This window comes from Rhincodon typus, chromosome 30 (genome assembly GCF_021869965.1).
Source record: "Rhincodon typus isolate 14 chromosome 30, sRhiTyp1.1, whole genome shotgun sequence".
NCBI classification, from domain to species: Eukaryota; Metazoa; Chordata; class Chondrichthyes; order Orectolobiformes; family Rhincodontidae; genus Rhincodon; species Rhincodon typus.
The window spans coordinates 21457984-21475551 of NC_063361.1; the positions used below are offsets into that span (position 1 = coordinate 21457984).

The 17568-nt window shown below is 41.9% G+C and overlaps 1 protein-coding gene across 1 annotated transcript in view; it reads left to right on the forward strand.

Moving 5' to 3' along the window:
- The first annotated feature begins 1973 nt into the window (after window positions 1–1973).
- Window positions 1974–17568, forward strand: part of si:ch1073-13h15.3 (all-trans-retinol 13,14-reductase) — a 52016-nt gene continuing 36421 nt past the window's right edge. Inside the window, 2 exon segments of the mRNA XM_048614412.1 lie at window positions 1974–2130; window positions 6769–6951. Coding sequence (XP_048470369.1) covers window positions 1974–2130; window positions 6769–6951 — 340 coding nt within the window.

The following is a 17568-nucleotide window of genomic DNA, read 5'->3' on the forward strand; positions in this document are numbered from 1 at the left end:
TTGGTCCAACTCGTCCATGCCAACTTGGTATCCTAAATTAATGTAGTCCCATTTGCCAGCATTTGGCCTAAATCGCTCTAAACCCTTTCTATTCATGCACCCAACCAGATGCCTCGACTTATTCCGTACATGTGCAATGCTTATCTTGAAAACCTTGGAGCACAATCAGAGTCCTCTTTATATAATTGAGTTGAGTTCCATATTAAAAGGCCCAATCGCCTTAAACAATTTGGAATTTTGGATAGCCAAAGGCAATATTGTGTTCTGTCTCAGCATGTATGCAAAATACCTTTAACGTACATGGTCATGATATCATCACTGTATCACAAAATGTTACCTGATGGTATAAAGATCTCAGTCTCCATCTCACTGAGTCCTCTTGCAGCATGACACACTGAGGGGATTGTGCAACAATTTACATTTGGATTGCTTAACTTGACCCTGGACACACAAACACCTGTAGATACCAGGATTTGCAATAAAAATCCACTGAATCCTTCAGTTCTAGGTTAAAGATATTTCATTCAAGTCATAGAGTCAAACAATACGGAAACAGATGCTTCAGTCTAATTCATCTGCGTCAACCAGACATCCCAATCTCACCTCATCCCATTTGGTAGCATTTGGCCTATATGCCTCTAAACCTTTGCTATTCACGTACCTATCTAGATGCCTTTTAAATGTTGCAATTGTACCTGCCTCCGCCTCTTCCTCTGGCAGCTTGTTTCATCTACACTCCACACTCTGCGTGAAAAAGATACCCCTCAGGTCCTTTTTAAATCATTGCTCATTCACCTTAAACCTATGCCCTCTCGTTTTGGAACTCTCCCCACCCTGGGAAGAAGACTTAGGCTCTATGTCATGAGACCTAACACAGATATCACTTCATTAGGTACAAATACCCTCTGTAAAAAGATAAAAAGCCCATCTCTGTACTGACGACAGATTGCAAGAGCTAAAGAGATCTGTTAATAAGGACAGCCATTTATGAAAACAATTACTCCCAGATCCAAAATATTACATTGCATCATATTGTAGCAACAGATCACAGCTGTCATATCAGCAGGCTCTTCACACAATGGGTTTGGCTGCCAAAGTTAATGGGGCAGTAAAAGTAATTCCTGGCCTCAGTTTGAGACTGTTACTATCCCATTAATGGCAATACAAAACAAATTAAAACTGAATCCTCCACCTGGAAAGTGTAGTTCAATGGTGTCTTTACAGATCAGCTTTTCACAGTTGACCCCAGCACCAGTGTTATTGAAGGACTCCAGAAGGGAGATGCAGTAAACAGCAGGACTATCAAATCACACTCCATTATAAACATTACTGAACTGGAGTCACATATGTCATTGAAATTAAAGTGGGAGATGCTGAAACACTCAGCAGACTAGGCAAGATCTGTGCGGTTGTAAATGTCATTGATCTTTCACTGGGACTAAGAAAAGTTGAGGATAGATCTGTTTCTAAGCAAGTACGAAGGCACTGAAAGTGGACAACAAGAAAAGAACGCTAAGGAAGATCTGTAGATGGAAGGTAAGAGAGAAGAAATGACATTAAGTCACAAACAAGAAAGGTGACAGTTGTGGGACAGTAAAGAAACAAAAAATGAATATAACGGCTGTGGAATAGCAGCAGAATCATTACCAACAACTCCTGTCTAAAAAAGTGGCAGCATTTGAGTCCTGGTTCATTTGAATTGTTGATGATAATGCAATTAATTTTCTCCACAAAACACCAGTTGTTTTCAAGTCATGCGTAGATGTTATAGCCTTTGGCAAAGAAGGAATGACATTAAAATGATCTAAAAAGATTTCTTTGTTTAGAATTCTCATTTGCAGATTGTAAAACAAAGGTGCACGAGACTCTGCTTTTACTTCCTGTGCTTACCTCCTTCCATTTGGCCCTTGCTCATGATTTATGTTTGACTTTGACTCCGTGCTGCTTTACTGTCAATATTTGGTTCCATTAGTATGTTGCTCTTTCTGTTTCTCGTCTTTCTTTTACTTCTAGTTATTTCAGTCTCTTTATTTCTCAGTGCAAGTGCAAACGCTTTTGCTGTTGATGTCAGAAAACCTCCTCAACCTTTGGTACTGGACAGAGGTGCCAGGAACAAAATCCTTAAGCAAGGTATGTCATTTAACTTTGATTAGCATCTTCCATATCCTCAAGCACATGCAAGTTCATGACACAGAGTACAGAGCTTTAACAAAAGTAATTTTGTGCTATAATTGTGGCTGAACTAAGACATTTCAACCTTCAAAAACATCACATAATTGATGCTTAAAACTATTTGGCTGGTTGAATTGTTCCTCAATAGTTTTAACAACTTTGATAAATATATGGAATATAAAGCTGGCTGTAACACACGAGCAAGTATGATCAGAACTCAACTGGTTTTAATCGGTAATGACAAATATGGGTCACAACAATGTAAGAAGTGGTCATTACATTTCTGTCTCAGCTGTCTTTACCCTTCAGTTGTTGCATTCATTACTTGCTGTAGAACTGAAACTAACTCCCTCTGAAACAGGGAAGTCCAGTCTTTGGGGTTGGGATTGAGGCCTCAGGCCTTACTCATTCATGGAATATGAGTGTCACTGGCCAGGCCAACATTTATTGCCCAGAGGGCACTTAAGGGTCAACCACATTGCTGTTGTCTGGAGTCACATGTAGGCCAGACCAGGTAAGGATGGCAATTTTCTTCCCCAAAGGGCCAAATGGGTTTATCCTGACAATTGACAATGGTTTAATGATTATCATCAGGATCTCAATTCAAGATTTTTTAAAATTGAATTACAAATGTCACCAACTGCCAAGGCAGGATTTGAACCTGAATGCCCAGACCATTACCTGAGTCTCTGGATTAATAGTTCAGCAATAAGACCACTAGGCCATCAGCTCTCTGATTGGGGTGGGGGGGTTGTTGGTGGTGGGTGCAGTGATCAAAATTAACGATTCTGAGAAGAGAGAAAATGGATGGACTTCAGGTTGAAAACTATTGAGTGTGATCTCAATAGAAAGACTGACATGTCTACATTGTCCACTAAAGTTAGATAAAAAGTTACATTTAATAAAGAATTATAGGGATCAGGAATTATGTGCAACATCTCCATAATCTCTTTTCCATTACAGCAAAGTGTAGCACGCCACGACATCTTATTCTAATTCTTCTACTTGATAAGCCCCAAAGGATGACCTTAGGGTTCAGGACCCCAGCAATAGTACATCATCCAAGGGATTAATGCATTCACTCCAGTACCCAACTCACAGCTAATTTCACAGCTCCTTGTTTTAATCTCTGTTTGCTAAAATTGGTTCTGAGGGTCTGTACCAAGAGGAAATGATTTTTTACTGTGGACTTGTCACATCCTCAGGAAGAATGTGACATCTTGACTTTGCATCTCCCATCTTGCAGAGACTCCCATAGTCTGCTGTAGTCTGTGTTTAATCTTCTGGGTTTCCACTGCAGCATTACCACTGGGTTTCTCTTTGCAGTTACAATTCTATAAAATTAAGTCAGACTGGTTTCCACTGCGAAGTTCTTTTGTGGATTGAAAAGTATCCTGTTCCTTCTTGCATTGGCTATGGGTGTATTTTCTGAGAGTTCATTTCTTCCTTACCTCTGTGAATGTTTTCATATCTGTTATACCTTTCCTACTGTGACAGATGGATTTCTACGTGTTGCTAACAATTTATTCTGCCTTGAGCCTTTCCTGTGCTTTCTTCAACTTCTACGCTGTTTTAGCCATTCTGCAGTTCAGTGCTGAGGTATCCTTCAAAGTCTATTACCAGACAAGCTCTATCGCAGCTGAGTTTCACTTTGGGTATTTTCCCCAGCTCTGGGATGGTGTCATGGTTTATTGCTCACTGTGTTTCACTTGGTACTTTTATTCTGGTTCTGTAGGTCCAGTCATCATTGTCGTTGTGTCGCAATCTGAGAGCTACAGTCCTGTGAGTTAACAGCATCAGGCTTCATTGAACATAACTCTGTACAGATGACATCTTTACTTGGGGCCCTGCAGTCCAAGCATCCAGTATATATGGCACAGCTCAGTAACTATGCACTGACTGAAGGTAGAATCATAGAATCCCTATAGTGCAGAAAAAGGCATTCGCCCACATCAAACCTCCAAAGAGCATCCCATTCATAACCCCACATTAACCATGGCTATCCCACCCAACCTGCACAGCACTGGGGCAACCTTTAGCATGGCCAATACACATCATTAGACCAAGGGAATAAACCAAAGCACCTGGAGGAAGGCCAAGCAGACAGTGGGAGAACATATAAACTCCACACAGACAGTCAACTGAGGTTGGAATCAAATCCAGGTCCCTGGTGCTGTGAGGCAGTAGTGTTAACCACTGAGCCACCATGCCACCCTAGAACCTAGATACAGATTCTAGGTACAACCTAGAACTCTGACAGCTGGTGTCCTGCCTACAGTTATTACAATGAATACCACTTTGCAGTTTTACAATCAGACAAACGTTAACTTTTATCATTAGATTTTGAAATCTGACCTGCAGTAAAAATTATATTCTGCACTCTGTAACCTCAAATAAGTAAACCCATTATCACAAATCATTCATTAAAATCATGATTCCTGTTCCAGTCTATTTTAAATATTGATTAGCCTGACTTATATTTAGAATCTTCTTATAATATTAGGAAGTTATTTCTTTACAAAAGAAAGCATGGGCCAGTTTTCTCCCTTCCTTTCCTGAAGGCTTCCTATTGCTGGATAGCCACACATCTAGAGATATGTATTTCTAGTTTGTATTGAAAGAGGGAGAGAAATGCTTTCCATCATGTTCTTCAGTTCAAGAATCCTGCGCCCGTTCAATTGAATCCTGGCACCAATTGGAATGGTAGCTTGGTTATACTATTACTGAACTAGAAGTCTTTCGGCCTGAACCAATGTTGCAGTCTTGAATTCAATTGCTTAAACTCCAATTTTTTTCTTAATATTGTCGAGGTTGATTTTCTTTATAATTCTTTAAGCTTTGGATTTTTTTTCGTGAGATGTGACCATTACTGTCAGCATTTAATGTCTATCCCTAATTGCCCTGGAGAAAGTGGTGGTGAATCACCCTACTGAATCACTTCAGTAAAACTGATGAAGATCCAGCCACATGGTCCCATTAAGATAGTGGAAAACTGCCAGGTCAATGAATTGCTTCAGGAGCAATTAATAATGTTGGAATTGAAAAAGGCGTGGCATAGTGGTACTGTCATTGTGTTAGTAATCCAGAGACACAGTCTAATGTCCTGGGCACAAAGAACTACAGATGCTCGAAATCTGCGGTAAAAACAGAAATTGCTGGAGAAACTCAGCAGGTCTGGCAGCATCTGTGGGGAGAAAGCAGAGTTAGCATTTGGGTCTAGTGACTTTTCTTCAGGACTAGAATGAGATTAGTATATATGCTGAAGGTGGGGTGGGGTGTAAAGTTGGGAAGGAGTGAGCAGATAGGTGGAGACGGAGCCCAGAGATAGTGAAAGGCAGTTAGGCAGAAAAGTGGCTGGGTAATGCTAAGCCAGGGAAGAAGAAAAGCTGACAATGGGGATCATATGTAGATGAAAAAGTGTTGGCTGTGGAATTAAAAAGCTGGCCTAATGGAGACCATGTAATCACTGTTGATGGCTCTAAAATCCCATTTGATTTATTTATAATTTTTAGTGAGGAAAATCTGTCATCCTTATCTTGCCTGCAAGTGACTCCAGAGCCACGGTAATTGTGGTCAACTCTTAACTGCCCTCTATGCAATGGGCAATAAATACTTAACCAACAACGCCTACATCTCAACAGCAAGTAAGAAAAGCATAATGAAACTATTGGTTTGTCTTCAAAACTTCTTTTGTTTCTTTAATATAAATCACGTCAGAAATTTCCTGTTCTTTGTTGCACCAATCTACATGTGACTCTGGGCCCACAGCAAAGTGATTGCCCACTGTTATGGATCAGATAACATTCGATTATCTCAGGCTTCTACTGAAAAGTCCAACACTGTGACTAGACCTACATTAGTTGGACTCCAGCGATTCAACATGATAGCTCACCACCACCTTCCCTAAGGAATTAGGAATGAGCAGTAAATGCTGGCCTTGCCAGCAATTGTCCCATCACATGAAAAAAAAATCTGAAAACTGAAGGATTTAAAAGTGAATAAACATTTACAATCCAAAAAAACTGGAGTTCAGTGAACTCAAAATTGAGCCCTTGAAGGGGACTTTGGATATCACATTGTCATCGAATGAACTATTGGACAAACCTGCATCTTTATACATTTGTTATTAGTTAGCAAAAATATCAAAACTTTCAAGGTCTTCTAGGTATTATTAAGAAAATTCTGTGTGCTGAATTGCTAATGAGAGAAGATCTCCTCAAGGTAAAGTTGATATATGATGCTGAAAGATCAGCAAGATTCTATCATGTTATAAATTGCTTTGTGTTTAATTAAAAAATAATTTGCTGGGGTCCTGCTGAGCAACTCAAATTCATACATCTCCTGGCTGTGACTGAGTTCATGCTAAGTACATCTAACGTTCATCCAACCTGGTTTTTGAACTGCGTCTTAGTTAAATACATCAGTTTATTCAACAGCATTTTGCCACTGGAAGAAATCTTTCAACATTTTGGACATTAGAAATCTCCAGGAAGGATCTGCACATTATGCGCAGTGGGTTGTTTTACTCCAATGTAAAAGTGCATACAGTGTATATTGTCACCAGTATTACAGCACTACCTTTGCCTCCCTTTTCAGGTTTTCCCACAGGCAAAGTGCCCAATTACTTTGATGCCATTATGATTGGCAGTGGGCTTGGTGGACTGACAGTGGCTGCGGTTCTGGCCAAAGCAGGCAGGCGTGTTCTAGTGTTGGAGCAACATGACCAGGCTGGAGGCTGCTTTCATACTTTCAGTGAAAAGGGATTTGAGTTTGATGTTGGTAAGACATTTCAAACATGTTTGTATTTTTAGGGTCCTCCATGGTAAAGTCACACAGCCCCAGGAGGCCACTCTCACGGAGAGAGAGAACAGGTGGTGGTTTAACCCGAGGGTCACCATGCCATGGGCATAGGTCAAGGTTCAGAAGGCAGGACCTTCAGAGTGACCTCAACCAGTGATGTTGGTGTTACACTGCATCACAACCCAGCCATGCAACCAAATGAGTTAACTAACCTCCTATCTATAGTAGCTTCATGATCTTTCTTATTATAACAATGGAAATAGATGATCTATTAATATCCTTAGTTAATTCGTTACGAAAATAGTATTGTAATCTTATTTCATTTACTTGAAGATTAGTCTCTGTTCTTTCATTTAGAAAATGAATTGGTTACCTTCCTTGATCTGATTATCAATCTTATTCCTATTGTGAGAAAGAACAATGACTTAGAATAAATTGTTATAATACACTAAGGCATCATGCAAAGCTTCACAATGAAAGAAGCAGTCAAGGAGTAACAGTAGAAGAGAAAGAAAAGATTGAGAGCATCTTTGAGAAGATTGCTTTTGAGGATATTTTTGAAGGAATGGGAAAGTGGTTCAGGAAAGTGTTCAGATGAGCAGTGTGACAATATTATGTTTTTTTGAATAGAGATTTTAAGACCAAGCTATCTATTTGAATGCAATAACCAGCTTGTGAGGCTTTGGGTTTTTTTTTTAAAGAGCTGGAACAATCGGAGAAGCCTGAATAGAGTCATAGAAACATAGAGATGTACAGCATGGAAACAGACTCTTTAGTCCAACTCGTCCTTGCCAACCAGACATCCTAAATTAATCTAGTCCCATTTGCCATAGTTTGGTCCACATCCCTCTAAACCCTTCCTATTCATATACCCATCCAGATGCCTTTTAAAATTTGTAACTATACCTGTCTCCACCACTTCCTCTGGCAGCTTGTTCCATACATCCACCACCCTCTGCATAAAAATGTTGCCCCCTCAGGTCCGTTTTATATCTCTCCCCTCTCAGTTTAAACCTATGCCCTCTAGTTTTGGACTCCCCCAACCCAGGGAAAAGACTTTGGCTGTTCACCCTATCCATGCCCCCTATGGTTTTATAAATCTCTATAAAGTCGCCCCTCGCATCTGATGTTCCAGCGGAAATAGCCCCAGCCTATTCAGTATCAATACCTGCAACCCTGGCAACATCCTTGTAAATCTTTTCTGCACCCTTTCAAGTTAACCAACATCTTTCCTATAGCAGGGAGGCCAGAATTGAACGTGGGTTCCAAAAGTGGCCCAACCAATGTCCTGTACAGCTGTAACGTGACATCCTGAATGGGTGATGTCTAGCTCCCCCAGAACCAGGATTTTTAGTTTTTGTTTTTCAGCAGAAGTTGCTGGGATCTTGAAGCTGGGTTTGGAAGCTAAAGTACATCTCTCCCTGCTACTCTGTGTCTCTCAGCTTTTTCTCTTAAGAGTTGCTCCTCCTGGACTGGAGAATTGCCTGTGAGACAATCTAGTTTACTGATTTGCCTTTGACAAGGCTGTGTTCATGGGATGTTACTATAATGGAACAATTAATTAGTAATAGTTAATATACGTATTATTTTGTTAAGCATTTCGATAGTTAAGCCAATTCTTTATTTTTTAACTTTTACTTTTTCTGTATTTTAACTGTAGTGTAAAAGTAAAGTGTGTTTTGCTTAATGCTGAGTAAATTGACCAATTAAATTGCATCTGGAATGCTACACTTTACACTTACCTCTAAAATAAGAAAAAGTTAGGGTCTAGACAATATTCTGAATAATTTTAATTCGGTGTTGTCACAGGACAGAAGCATGAATCTAGGATACAGACAGCAAGGGTTTGTGTCAGAGAAGGCTAGCTGGCAGTGAAAGGACTGAAGACTTTGAGATAAACCTTTAGATAACAGTTCATTGGGCATACTGGTAAATGGTGTCTGTGAATGGATGAACTAAATAACCAAGAAGCAACCAAAATGGTATTTGGACTTCAGGATGGCTGGCCCAACTGACTGAAGGCCTTCATCTGCTTTATATCTTTTCTTCTCTCTGACATTGAAAACTTTGTTTCTAATGGCAAGTGATATAGTTCAAAGCCATTTCTTCCAATGATCTCAAAATTCCTGGCCACCGTATGGAATTCCTATCCAACGCTCAACTGTATTCGATTGACCTTGGAATATCCTCTGAAGAACTGTCAAGTCTCTAGGGTTGTAGTTTGCACTCTGGAAGTTGCTGATTTTAGATGGTTCAAATCACCCCCAGACCCCTGTATTCCAGATGCTGGACGTATTTAGGGAAGGTGAAATGAAGAAGGCAGTAGAGAGGTGTTTCAGGGCATAAGAATTGCTGCATTTATTTGCTATACAAAAGGTAATCAAAAGAAGAAATAAAGGTGAATGCAATGAACAACAAAATTAACACAATCAATTATACAAGGGCAGTCATGCTATTAAATGTATTAGCTAGATTAAACACTATTAGAACTTAAAACAAGGGTTTTAAACACAGCAGCTTTAATCAGGATTCCTATCTTTGGGGTCCCATGCACTGTCACCACCCGCTTTCCTCTGCCAGCTGGCTAGGTTGTAAACTTTGTTGTAAACTAGGTTGTAAATCTCACCACTTAGGAAAACAAATTTTGAAGTAATTTTATTCCTGCTTGCCACACACTGTGCCTGGATGAAGACTTCGGACTGCATAGGCCTTCAGTCTGGGTTGAGTCTGCTGATATTGCAGGATATGTAGTGGATCTGTTGGGTGAGTACTTGGTTTTCCTTACTATCTGCTGGTTTAGTTGGCCAGGTTTTCACCTCAGGATGTGTCTGAGGCCTTGTGGTATCAGTTGGGTCGGTGGTTTTTGGAGTTGGTCAGTTCTTCAATCTGCTGGACATGGTCGGTTGTCTTTGGTTCCCCTGATTCAGAACAGGCCTGGGTCGGTAGCTCTTGGAATTGCTCTCAGGGATCCCCCTTCTGGAGATAACTCTTTGAAATTTTCTTCCAGGGATAGCTGCTTGGAATCTCTCCTGAGGATAGCTGTGGAATTGCTGCCTCAGGTGAGATTGGGGCCTGCAATTCTACTGATTGTGGGCATCTTATCTTCATACCAAATCTATGCTTGCCATTATGTTACTTGTGTTTCTTTTGAAGTCAATTAGTTTTCCAATCATAAAGAATATGTGTGATTGGATTTTGATTGAAGATGAATGTCTGGTATCTCTGTGAATGGATTTGCATTGAAGCTGAATGGGCAGTATCTCTGTGGGCCCCAACTGTCTGTGCTGTGTAGCCCGAGGCGTAATGGTTAGTTCCAGTCTTGAGAGTTAGGTTTGGTTGATTGTTCCCTTAGACTGGAGGTGTAAATTGTAATTCCAGGCTGAAAGATAATCCCAGACAGAAATCATTCTGGCTCTGTTGTTTGTTTGCAGCCTGAGCTCAGGATTTTGTCCAGTATTTCAGATGTTAGAAAAGTCCAGGGTCTCATCCTATATTTTAGATGATGGAAATTTTTGCTCAATCCTACAAGTCTGAGGATTTTCGGAATAACTAATTCTTCACTGTAGATCACCAGGTCACCTGCATGAAATTACTTAGAATGCATTCTGACCATCCTTCAATTCAGTATTAATGAATTTTCACACATTCTTCATCCATTATCTCAGCTTACTTAATTATTTCTAATCTCTTCACTGTTGCAGGTAAATATCTTGCAGACACAGAAGTAAAAGACAAAATCATGTCCTTTTGTGATGGTTGTTCAATAGGAATGTGTCATAATGTATCTGCTGTAGTTTGATATTTTGCTTGGATGTTCTCAGTTGTAGCATTATAACTTATTAATCTTTAGCAAAGCCTCTGTATGTTTGGTGGCATCTTCACCAGTTTATTTGCAATTAACAATGTTATTAATAATCGTATGTGGTCTGCTTCAGTCGTGAAATTCAGATTTAAGACATAATCTGAAATTGTTTTGCATGCCCATGTAACTGCTTGTTTTCGTTCTCAATCACTGGATGTTTGTGTTCCATTTCAATCAAAGATTTGGATGCATAGTAGAATGGCCTATATTTACTGCATGTCTGGGTTTGGAACAGTACTGCCCCTAGTCCAGTTAATAATGTATCTGCTGCTATTATTTTGGTAGTTCTGGGCCAGTGAAATAGTAATTCTGATGAAATAAACATTGCCTTGATTCTCACAAAGGAGATCTGTTGAGGTTTATGCCAACAGCATGTTCCATCCTGTCCAAGCAATTGTCATAATCATTCATTTTCCTGTGCCAAGTTTGCTAAAACATGCCTACTAGGTTAACAGTTCCTATAAACCTCTGCAGTTTCACAACATTGTCAGGTGGTAGGATATCGTTGTTGGTTTTAATCTTGCTTGGATCTGCCCTTTGTATCATTAATGATGTGTACACAAAATTTAATGGTAGGTTGTGAGAACTCCCATTTTTCATTCTAAGTCCTGTTTCTAGCACGCTTGTCAACACTGCCCTCACTCTTTCATCATGTGTAGATGTGGTGAAACTATGGATTTAAGTATCATCCATGAGTCCTTCTAGATTGTTTGTCATCAGTGTTGGAAACAATTCTTGCGCTAATAACTTCAAAAGGAGGACAAATAAAGTAATATCTTCCAAACAGTGTGATGAAGGATCAGATGCCACTAATTCGAATTCATTATGCAGAGGTAGCCGCTGAAGGCCACCATTAGCATCAAACTTGGCAAACCATGTGCTTCTTGTGAGCTTTCACAGACTCTCATACCGTGCATATGATGTATGAGATGCCATGGGGTGGCCCTCCCTTTTCACTGCTTTGTTTAATTATGTAAGGTCCATGCAAATGCAGAGTGATGTCTTTGTTTTTTGTACTGGCTCTCTGCAAAACATCAGCCTATTGACTTTGTCACGCCTTAGTATACCAATGGCACAATGTCATGCTTCATATCGGTAAAAAAAGTAGGTATGATACTTCCCTTGGAGTAAATAAGTGCACAATGTTGTTATCTAATCTCAACATGATATGATAAACTGCTTTCAGCTTTCCAAGGCTACAGACCACATGTGGAATCCCCCCGCATTGAGCTACTACAGACCCTTTATAGAAAGAGTATAATGTTTATCTTTTTAACCTCATTTCTTACTTTTATAACTTATATAATGGATAACTGTAGTGTAATCTAACTTTTTTCTTTATTTCCCTAAATTTGAACTTAAGATTTATGTCTGGATACTTTGTATCTAAGATGGTGCCGTGTGTGGCAGCATAATAAAGTTTTCACTGTACTCCCGTACTCTTATACTGGAATACACATGATAATAAATCTAAACCTAAACCTAAACAATGATTTTGGGTTTTGGGTTTCACTGATTTTCACCTTATAAATGGATTGCAGATCTATGCAATCTTTCTGGCATAGACATGACACTCATGTTTTCGAATCAGATTTAGGGTCTCTGTGATTTCTCTTGTTTTATAGTGTTCCATTGTAGTCAAGTGTCCTGTTGCTTCAAGTTAAATGCCTCTTGGACCCTGGAGTTGGGTGGCGAATGGCTGGAGAAAATCTTGTCTTAGCTATTTTCTTATGTCAGAAAGGACCGCTACACCTACACCCACCTGAAGTTTGTTTAGTGTCCCTTTACTTTAATTTCAGCAGTCCAATAATTTCTCTTGGATCCTGTTACTTCTTCCAGGAATGTTATTTCATTGCTTTTAGGTTCTTCAGTCTCTCAAATGCTACCAGCTCTGATAGGTCTTTTTGATTTTAAGATTGATTGACTTGTTTTTTCCTGCAGCTTTCTCCTGTTTTCTTGCAGGAATGACATTCTGCATTGTTGTCAGGATAATTACTGCCATGGCAAGAATATTGTGTAATAGGAGCCCCTACCCTCTTTTTACACTTTGTTGGCCTCAACTTAGAAGCACTTATAACTTCCATGCCCCACAAATTGCACTGCCCCAAATAATATTCTCCATAAAGTCTCACAGTCGTTGTGAATGAAGAGCCAGCTGTATTTTTGTACCTCATCTGCATCCCCTCCACATCACCCCCTTCCATTGCATCACTGTTGCTTTTTTTCAAATCTTCCTTTCTTGGGAAAAAAATCCAATAAGATCATTTTCAAAGCTTCAACTGCAATGTAATCCCTAATGAGCTCTTCGTTCAGTGTTGCAGATTCACGATTATCCACTAACTGAAAAAGTCAATGTTGAGGGAATCTATACTTTCTCCCAGTTTAAAGTGCGTTTGTTAAATGTAATCCTTTCTATAATCCTATTTCTTTGAGCATTGAAATAAGTATAGAAAGCCTCAATAATATCTTCATAAATTGGGGAGTTTAGAACTAGGGGTCACAGTCTAAGCATACACAGTAGGCCATTAAGGACTGAGAACAGGAGAAATTTCCTCATCCAGACAGCAATGAGCCTGTGGAATTCTCTACCACAGAAAGCAGTTGAGGTCAAAACAAATGTTTCAAGAAGGAGTTAGGTATAGCTCTTAGGACTAAAGGGATCAGAGGATATGGGGAGAAAGCAGGAACAAGGTACTGAGTTGAATAGAATCATAGAATCCTGACAGTATGGAAGCAGGCTATTCAGCCCATCAAGTCCACACCAACCCTCCAAAGGGCATCTCACCCAGACCTATCCCCCTACCCTATTCCTATAAACCGATATTTCCTAAGGCCGATCCACCTAACCTGCACATCTTTGGACTGTGGAAGGAAACTAAAGCACCCAAAGGAAACCATAAGACCATAAGACATAGGAGCAGAAATTAGGCCATTCGACACATCCAGTCTGCTCCGCCATTCAATCATGGCTGACAAGTCTCTCAACCCCATTGTCCTGCTTTAAACCCATAACCCTTGATTCCCCCTGTCGATCAAGAACCTATCTATCTCTGTCTTAAATATACTCAGGCCTGGCCTCCACAGCCTCCTGTGGCAATGAATTCCATAGATTCACCACTCTCTGGCTGAAGAATTTTCTCCTTATCTCTGTTCTAAAGGGTCGTCCATTTACTCCAATGTTGTGCCCTGGTGTCCTAATTTCTCAGGCCAATGGAAACATCTCCCCAACATCCACTCTGTCCAGGCTGTTCAGTATTCTGTAAGTTTCAAGTAGATCCTCTCTCATCCTTCTGAACTCTATCGAGTATAGACCCAGAGTCCTCAAACATTCCTCATATGTTAAGCCTTTAATTCCTGGGATCATTCTCATGAACATCCTCTGAACCCGCTCCAGGGCCAGTACATCCTTCCTGAGGTATGGGGCCCAAAATTGCTCACAATACCCTAAAATGTGGTCTGACCAGAGCCTTATAAAGCCTCAGAAGTACATCCCTGCTTTTATATTCTAGTCCTTTAGAAACAAATGCCAACATTGTATTTGGCTTCCTAACTACCGAATCAACCTGAAAGTTTACCTTCAGAAAATCCTCGACTAGAACTTCTAGTCCCTTTGAAATTCAGTTTTCTGAATTTTCTCCCCATTTAGAAAATAGTCCATGCTTTTATTCTTCCTACCGAAGTGTACGACGTCACACTTTCCCATGTTGTACTCCATCTGCCACTTCTTTGCCCACTCTCCTAACCTGTCCAAATCCTTCTGACACCTCCCCACCTCCTCAATACTACCTGTCCCTCTACCTATCTTTGTATCATCTGCAAACTAAGCCAGAATGCCCTCAGTTCCCTCATGTGGATCAGTAATGCATAAAGTGAAAAGTTGTGGTCTCAACACTGACCCTTGCAGAACGCCACTTGTCACCGGCTGCCATTCTTAGAAGAACCCTTTTAACCCCACTCTCTGCTTTCTGCCAGACAGCCAATCTTCTATCCATGCTAGCATCTCGCCTCTAACACCATGGGCCCTTAACTTACTCAGTAGCCTCCTGTGCGGCACCTTGTAAAATGCCTTCTGGAAGTTCAGGTAGATAACATCTATTGGCTCTCCTTGGTTTAACCTGCTTGTCACTTCCTCAAAGAATTCTAACAGATTTGTCAGGTATGACCTCCCCTTGAAGCCATGCTGACTTTGTCCTATTTTACCATCTACTTCCAAGTATTCAGAAATCTCATCCTTCACAATGAACTCCAAAATCTTACCAACGACCGAGGTTAGGCTAATCAGCCTGTAATTTTCTGTCTTTTTGCCTTCTCCCTTCTTAAACAGGGGGGTGACATTGATGATCTGGGACTCTCCCTGACTCCAGTGATTCCTAAAAGATCGCCACTAACGCTTCCACTATCACTTCAGAAATCTCCTTTCGAACTCTGGGGTGTGTCCAGGTGATTTATCCACCTTCAGACCTTGCAGTTTTTCTAGTACACTTCCTTTGGTGATGGCCACCATACTCACCCCTGCATGCCTCCCCTCCCCAACTCGCTCAAAGTTTTAGGATATTACTCGTGTCTTCCACTGTGAAGACTGATGCAAAGTACTTATTCAGTTCCTCAGCTATTTCTTCATTCCCCATTAATACTTCTCCAGCCTCATTTTCCAGCAGTCCAATGTCCATTTTTGCCTCTCTGTTGCCCTGTATATATCTAAAGAAACACTTTCAACCTTCTTTTATATTACTGACTAGCTTATGTTCATATTTAATCTTCTTCCTCCTTACTTCTTTTCTTTTTGTTGTCCTCTGTTGGTCTCTATAAGTTTCTCACCTCACTCACTATTACCGTTTGTTTTCGTTGAGATCTTAAAAGAGATTTTGTCCTTAGTAGGATTTAGTCAGACTGCTCAACTCTAAGATGCTGATAAAGTTGCCTTGCCAAATGAATTTTAAACTTATCCTGAAGCTGCACACAGAATCATCTCTCTCCAGAGTCTGCTGTCATCTCTTGCGTCAGTACTGCAGTAATATTTACACAGCTGAGTATTAACCCTTTGCTATGGCCTGCTTGCAGACAGTCTGATGATTTCAGTCCTGATGTCTGTAAAGGACCTCAATGTCCAAGAATATCAGAATATCCTTTCTTGTCACATGCACTCCATTGTAGAAATACAGGGAAAAGCTTTTACAATGTCTGCCTCTTATGATGCCATTCTTGGGTTGAGGTACCTAGGTACATATTTTGGATACAAAAGAGGAATAAAAAGTACTTGCATTATCTTACAGAGTTTAAAAGATATAAGTTAGAAATAAGACATCATTAAGGATTGACAATACAGTCAGGTAAAAAATTTCAAATAGACGTTACATTGTAGCAGTTCAGTGCAGGGCCTCTGCACATGGTCTGACTGCCCGCACCAGATTCCAGTCCCACAGGTGTCCCCGCTCCGCTCCAAGCTTCCAATCTGCTCCATTCTGGCACTCAGCTGCTCCAAGGTAATTTCCAGGGCTGCCGCCACAACGCAGTCTCCACCTGGGACTCGGTACCTGTGCGCTGCTCTGGAGCTGCTTCCTCGCACTGCTCTGGGACTCACTGCCCACACTGCTCTCGGTCTCACTGCCCACGCTGCTCCAGGACTCACTGCCGGCACTGCTCTATGTCTCACTGCCCACGCTGCTATGGGACTCACTGCCCGCACTGCTCTCAGTCTCACTGCCCACTCTGCTCAGGGTCTCACAGCCCGCACTGCTCTGGGGCTGCATCCTCACGCTGCTCATGGTCTCACTCCCCACGCTGCTCATGGTCTCACTGTCCGCGCTGCTCTGGAACTCACTGCCAGCGCTGCTCTGGGACTCACTGCCCACACTGCTCTAGGACTCACTGCCCGCGCTGCTCTCGGTTTCACTGCGCACGCTGCTCTGGCACACACTGCACACACTGCTCTGTTACTCACTTCCCGCGCTGCTCTGCGACTCACTGCCCCCTGCTGCTCTGAGACTCACTGCCCGCGATGCTCTGGGACTCACTGCCGGTGCTGCTCTCGGTCTCACTGCCCACGCTGCTCTAGGTCTCACTGCCCGCGCTGCTCTGAGACTCACTTCCCACGCTGTTCTGGGACACACTGCCCGCTGCTGCTCAGGGATTCACTGCCTGCGCTGCTCAAGGACTCACTGCCCGTGCTGCTCGAGGACTCACTGCTCGCGCTGCTCTGGGACTCATTGCCCACGCTACTCTGGGATTCACTGCCTGTGCTGCTCTGGGACTCACTGTCCGCGCTGCTCTGGGACTCACTTCCCACGCTGCTCTGGGACTCACTGCCCATACTGCTCTGGGACTGACTGCCAGCACTGCTCTGCGACTCACTGCCCATGCTGCTCTGGGACTCATTGCCCGTGCTGCTCTGGGACTCATTGCCCATGCTGCTCTGGGACTCAGTGCCCGCACTGCTCCCGAACTCACTGCCTGTGCTGCTCTGGGACCCACTGCCCGCGCTGCTCGAGGACTCACTGCTCACGCTGCTCTGGGACTCACTGCCCACGCTGCTCTGGGACTCATTGCCCACGCTGCTCTGGGACTCACTGCCTGCGCTGCTCTGGCACTCACTGCCAGCGCTGCTCTGGGACTCACTGCCTGCACTGCTCTCGAACTCACTGCCTGCGCTGCTCTGGGACACACTGCCCACGCTGCTCTGGGACCCACTGCCCGCGCTGCTCTCAGTCTCACTGCCCACACTGCTCTGGGACTCA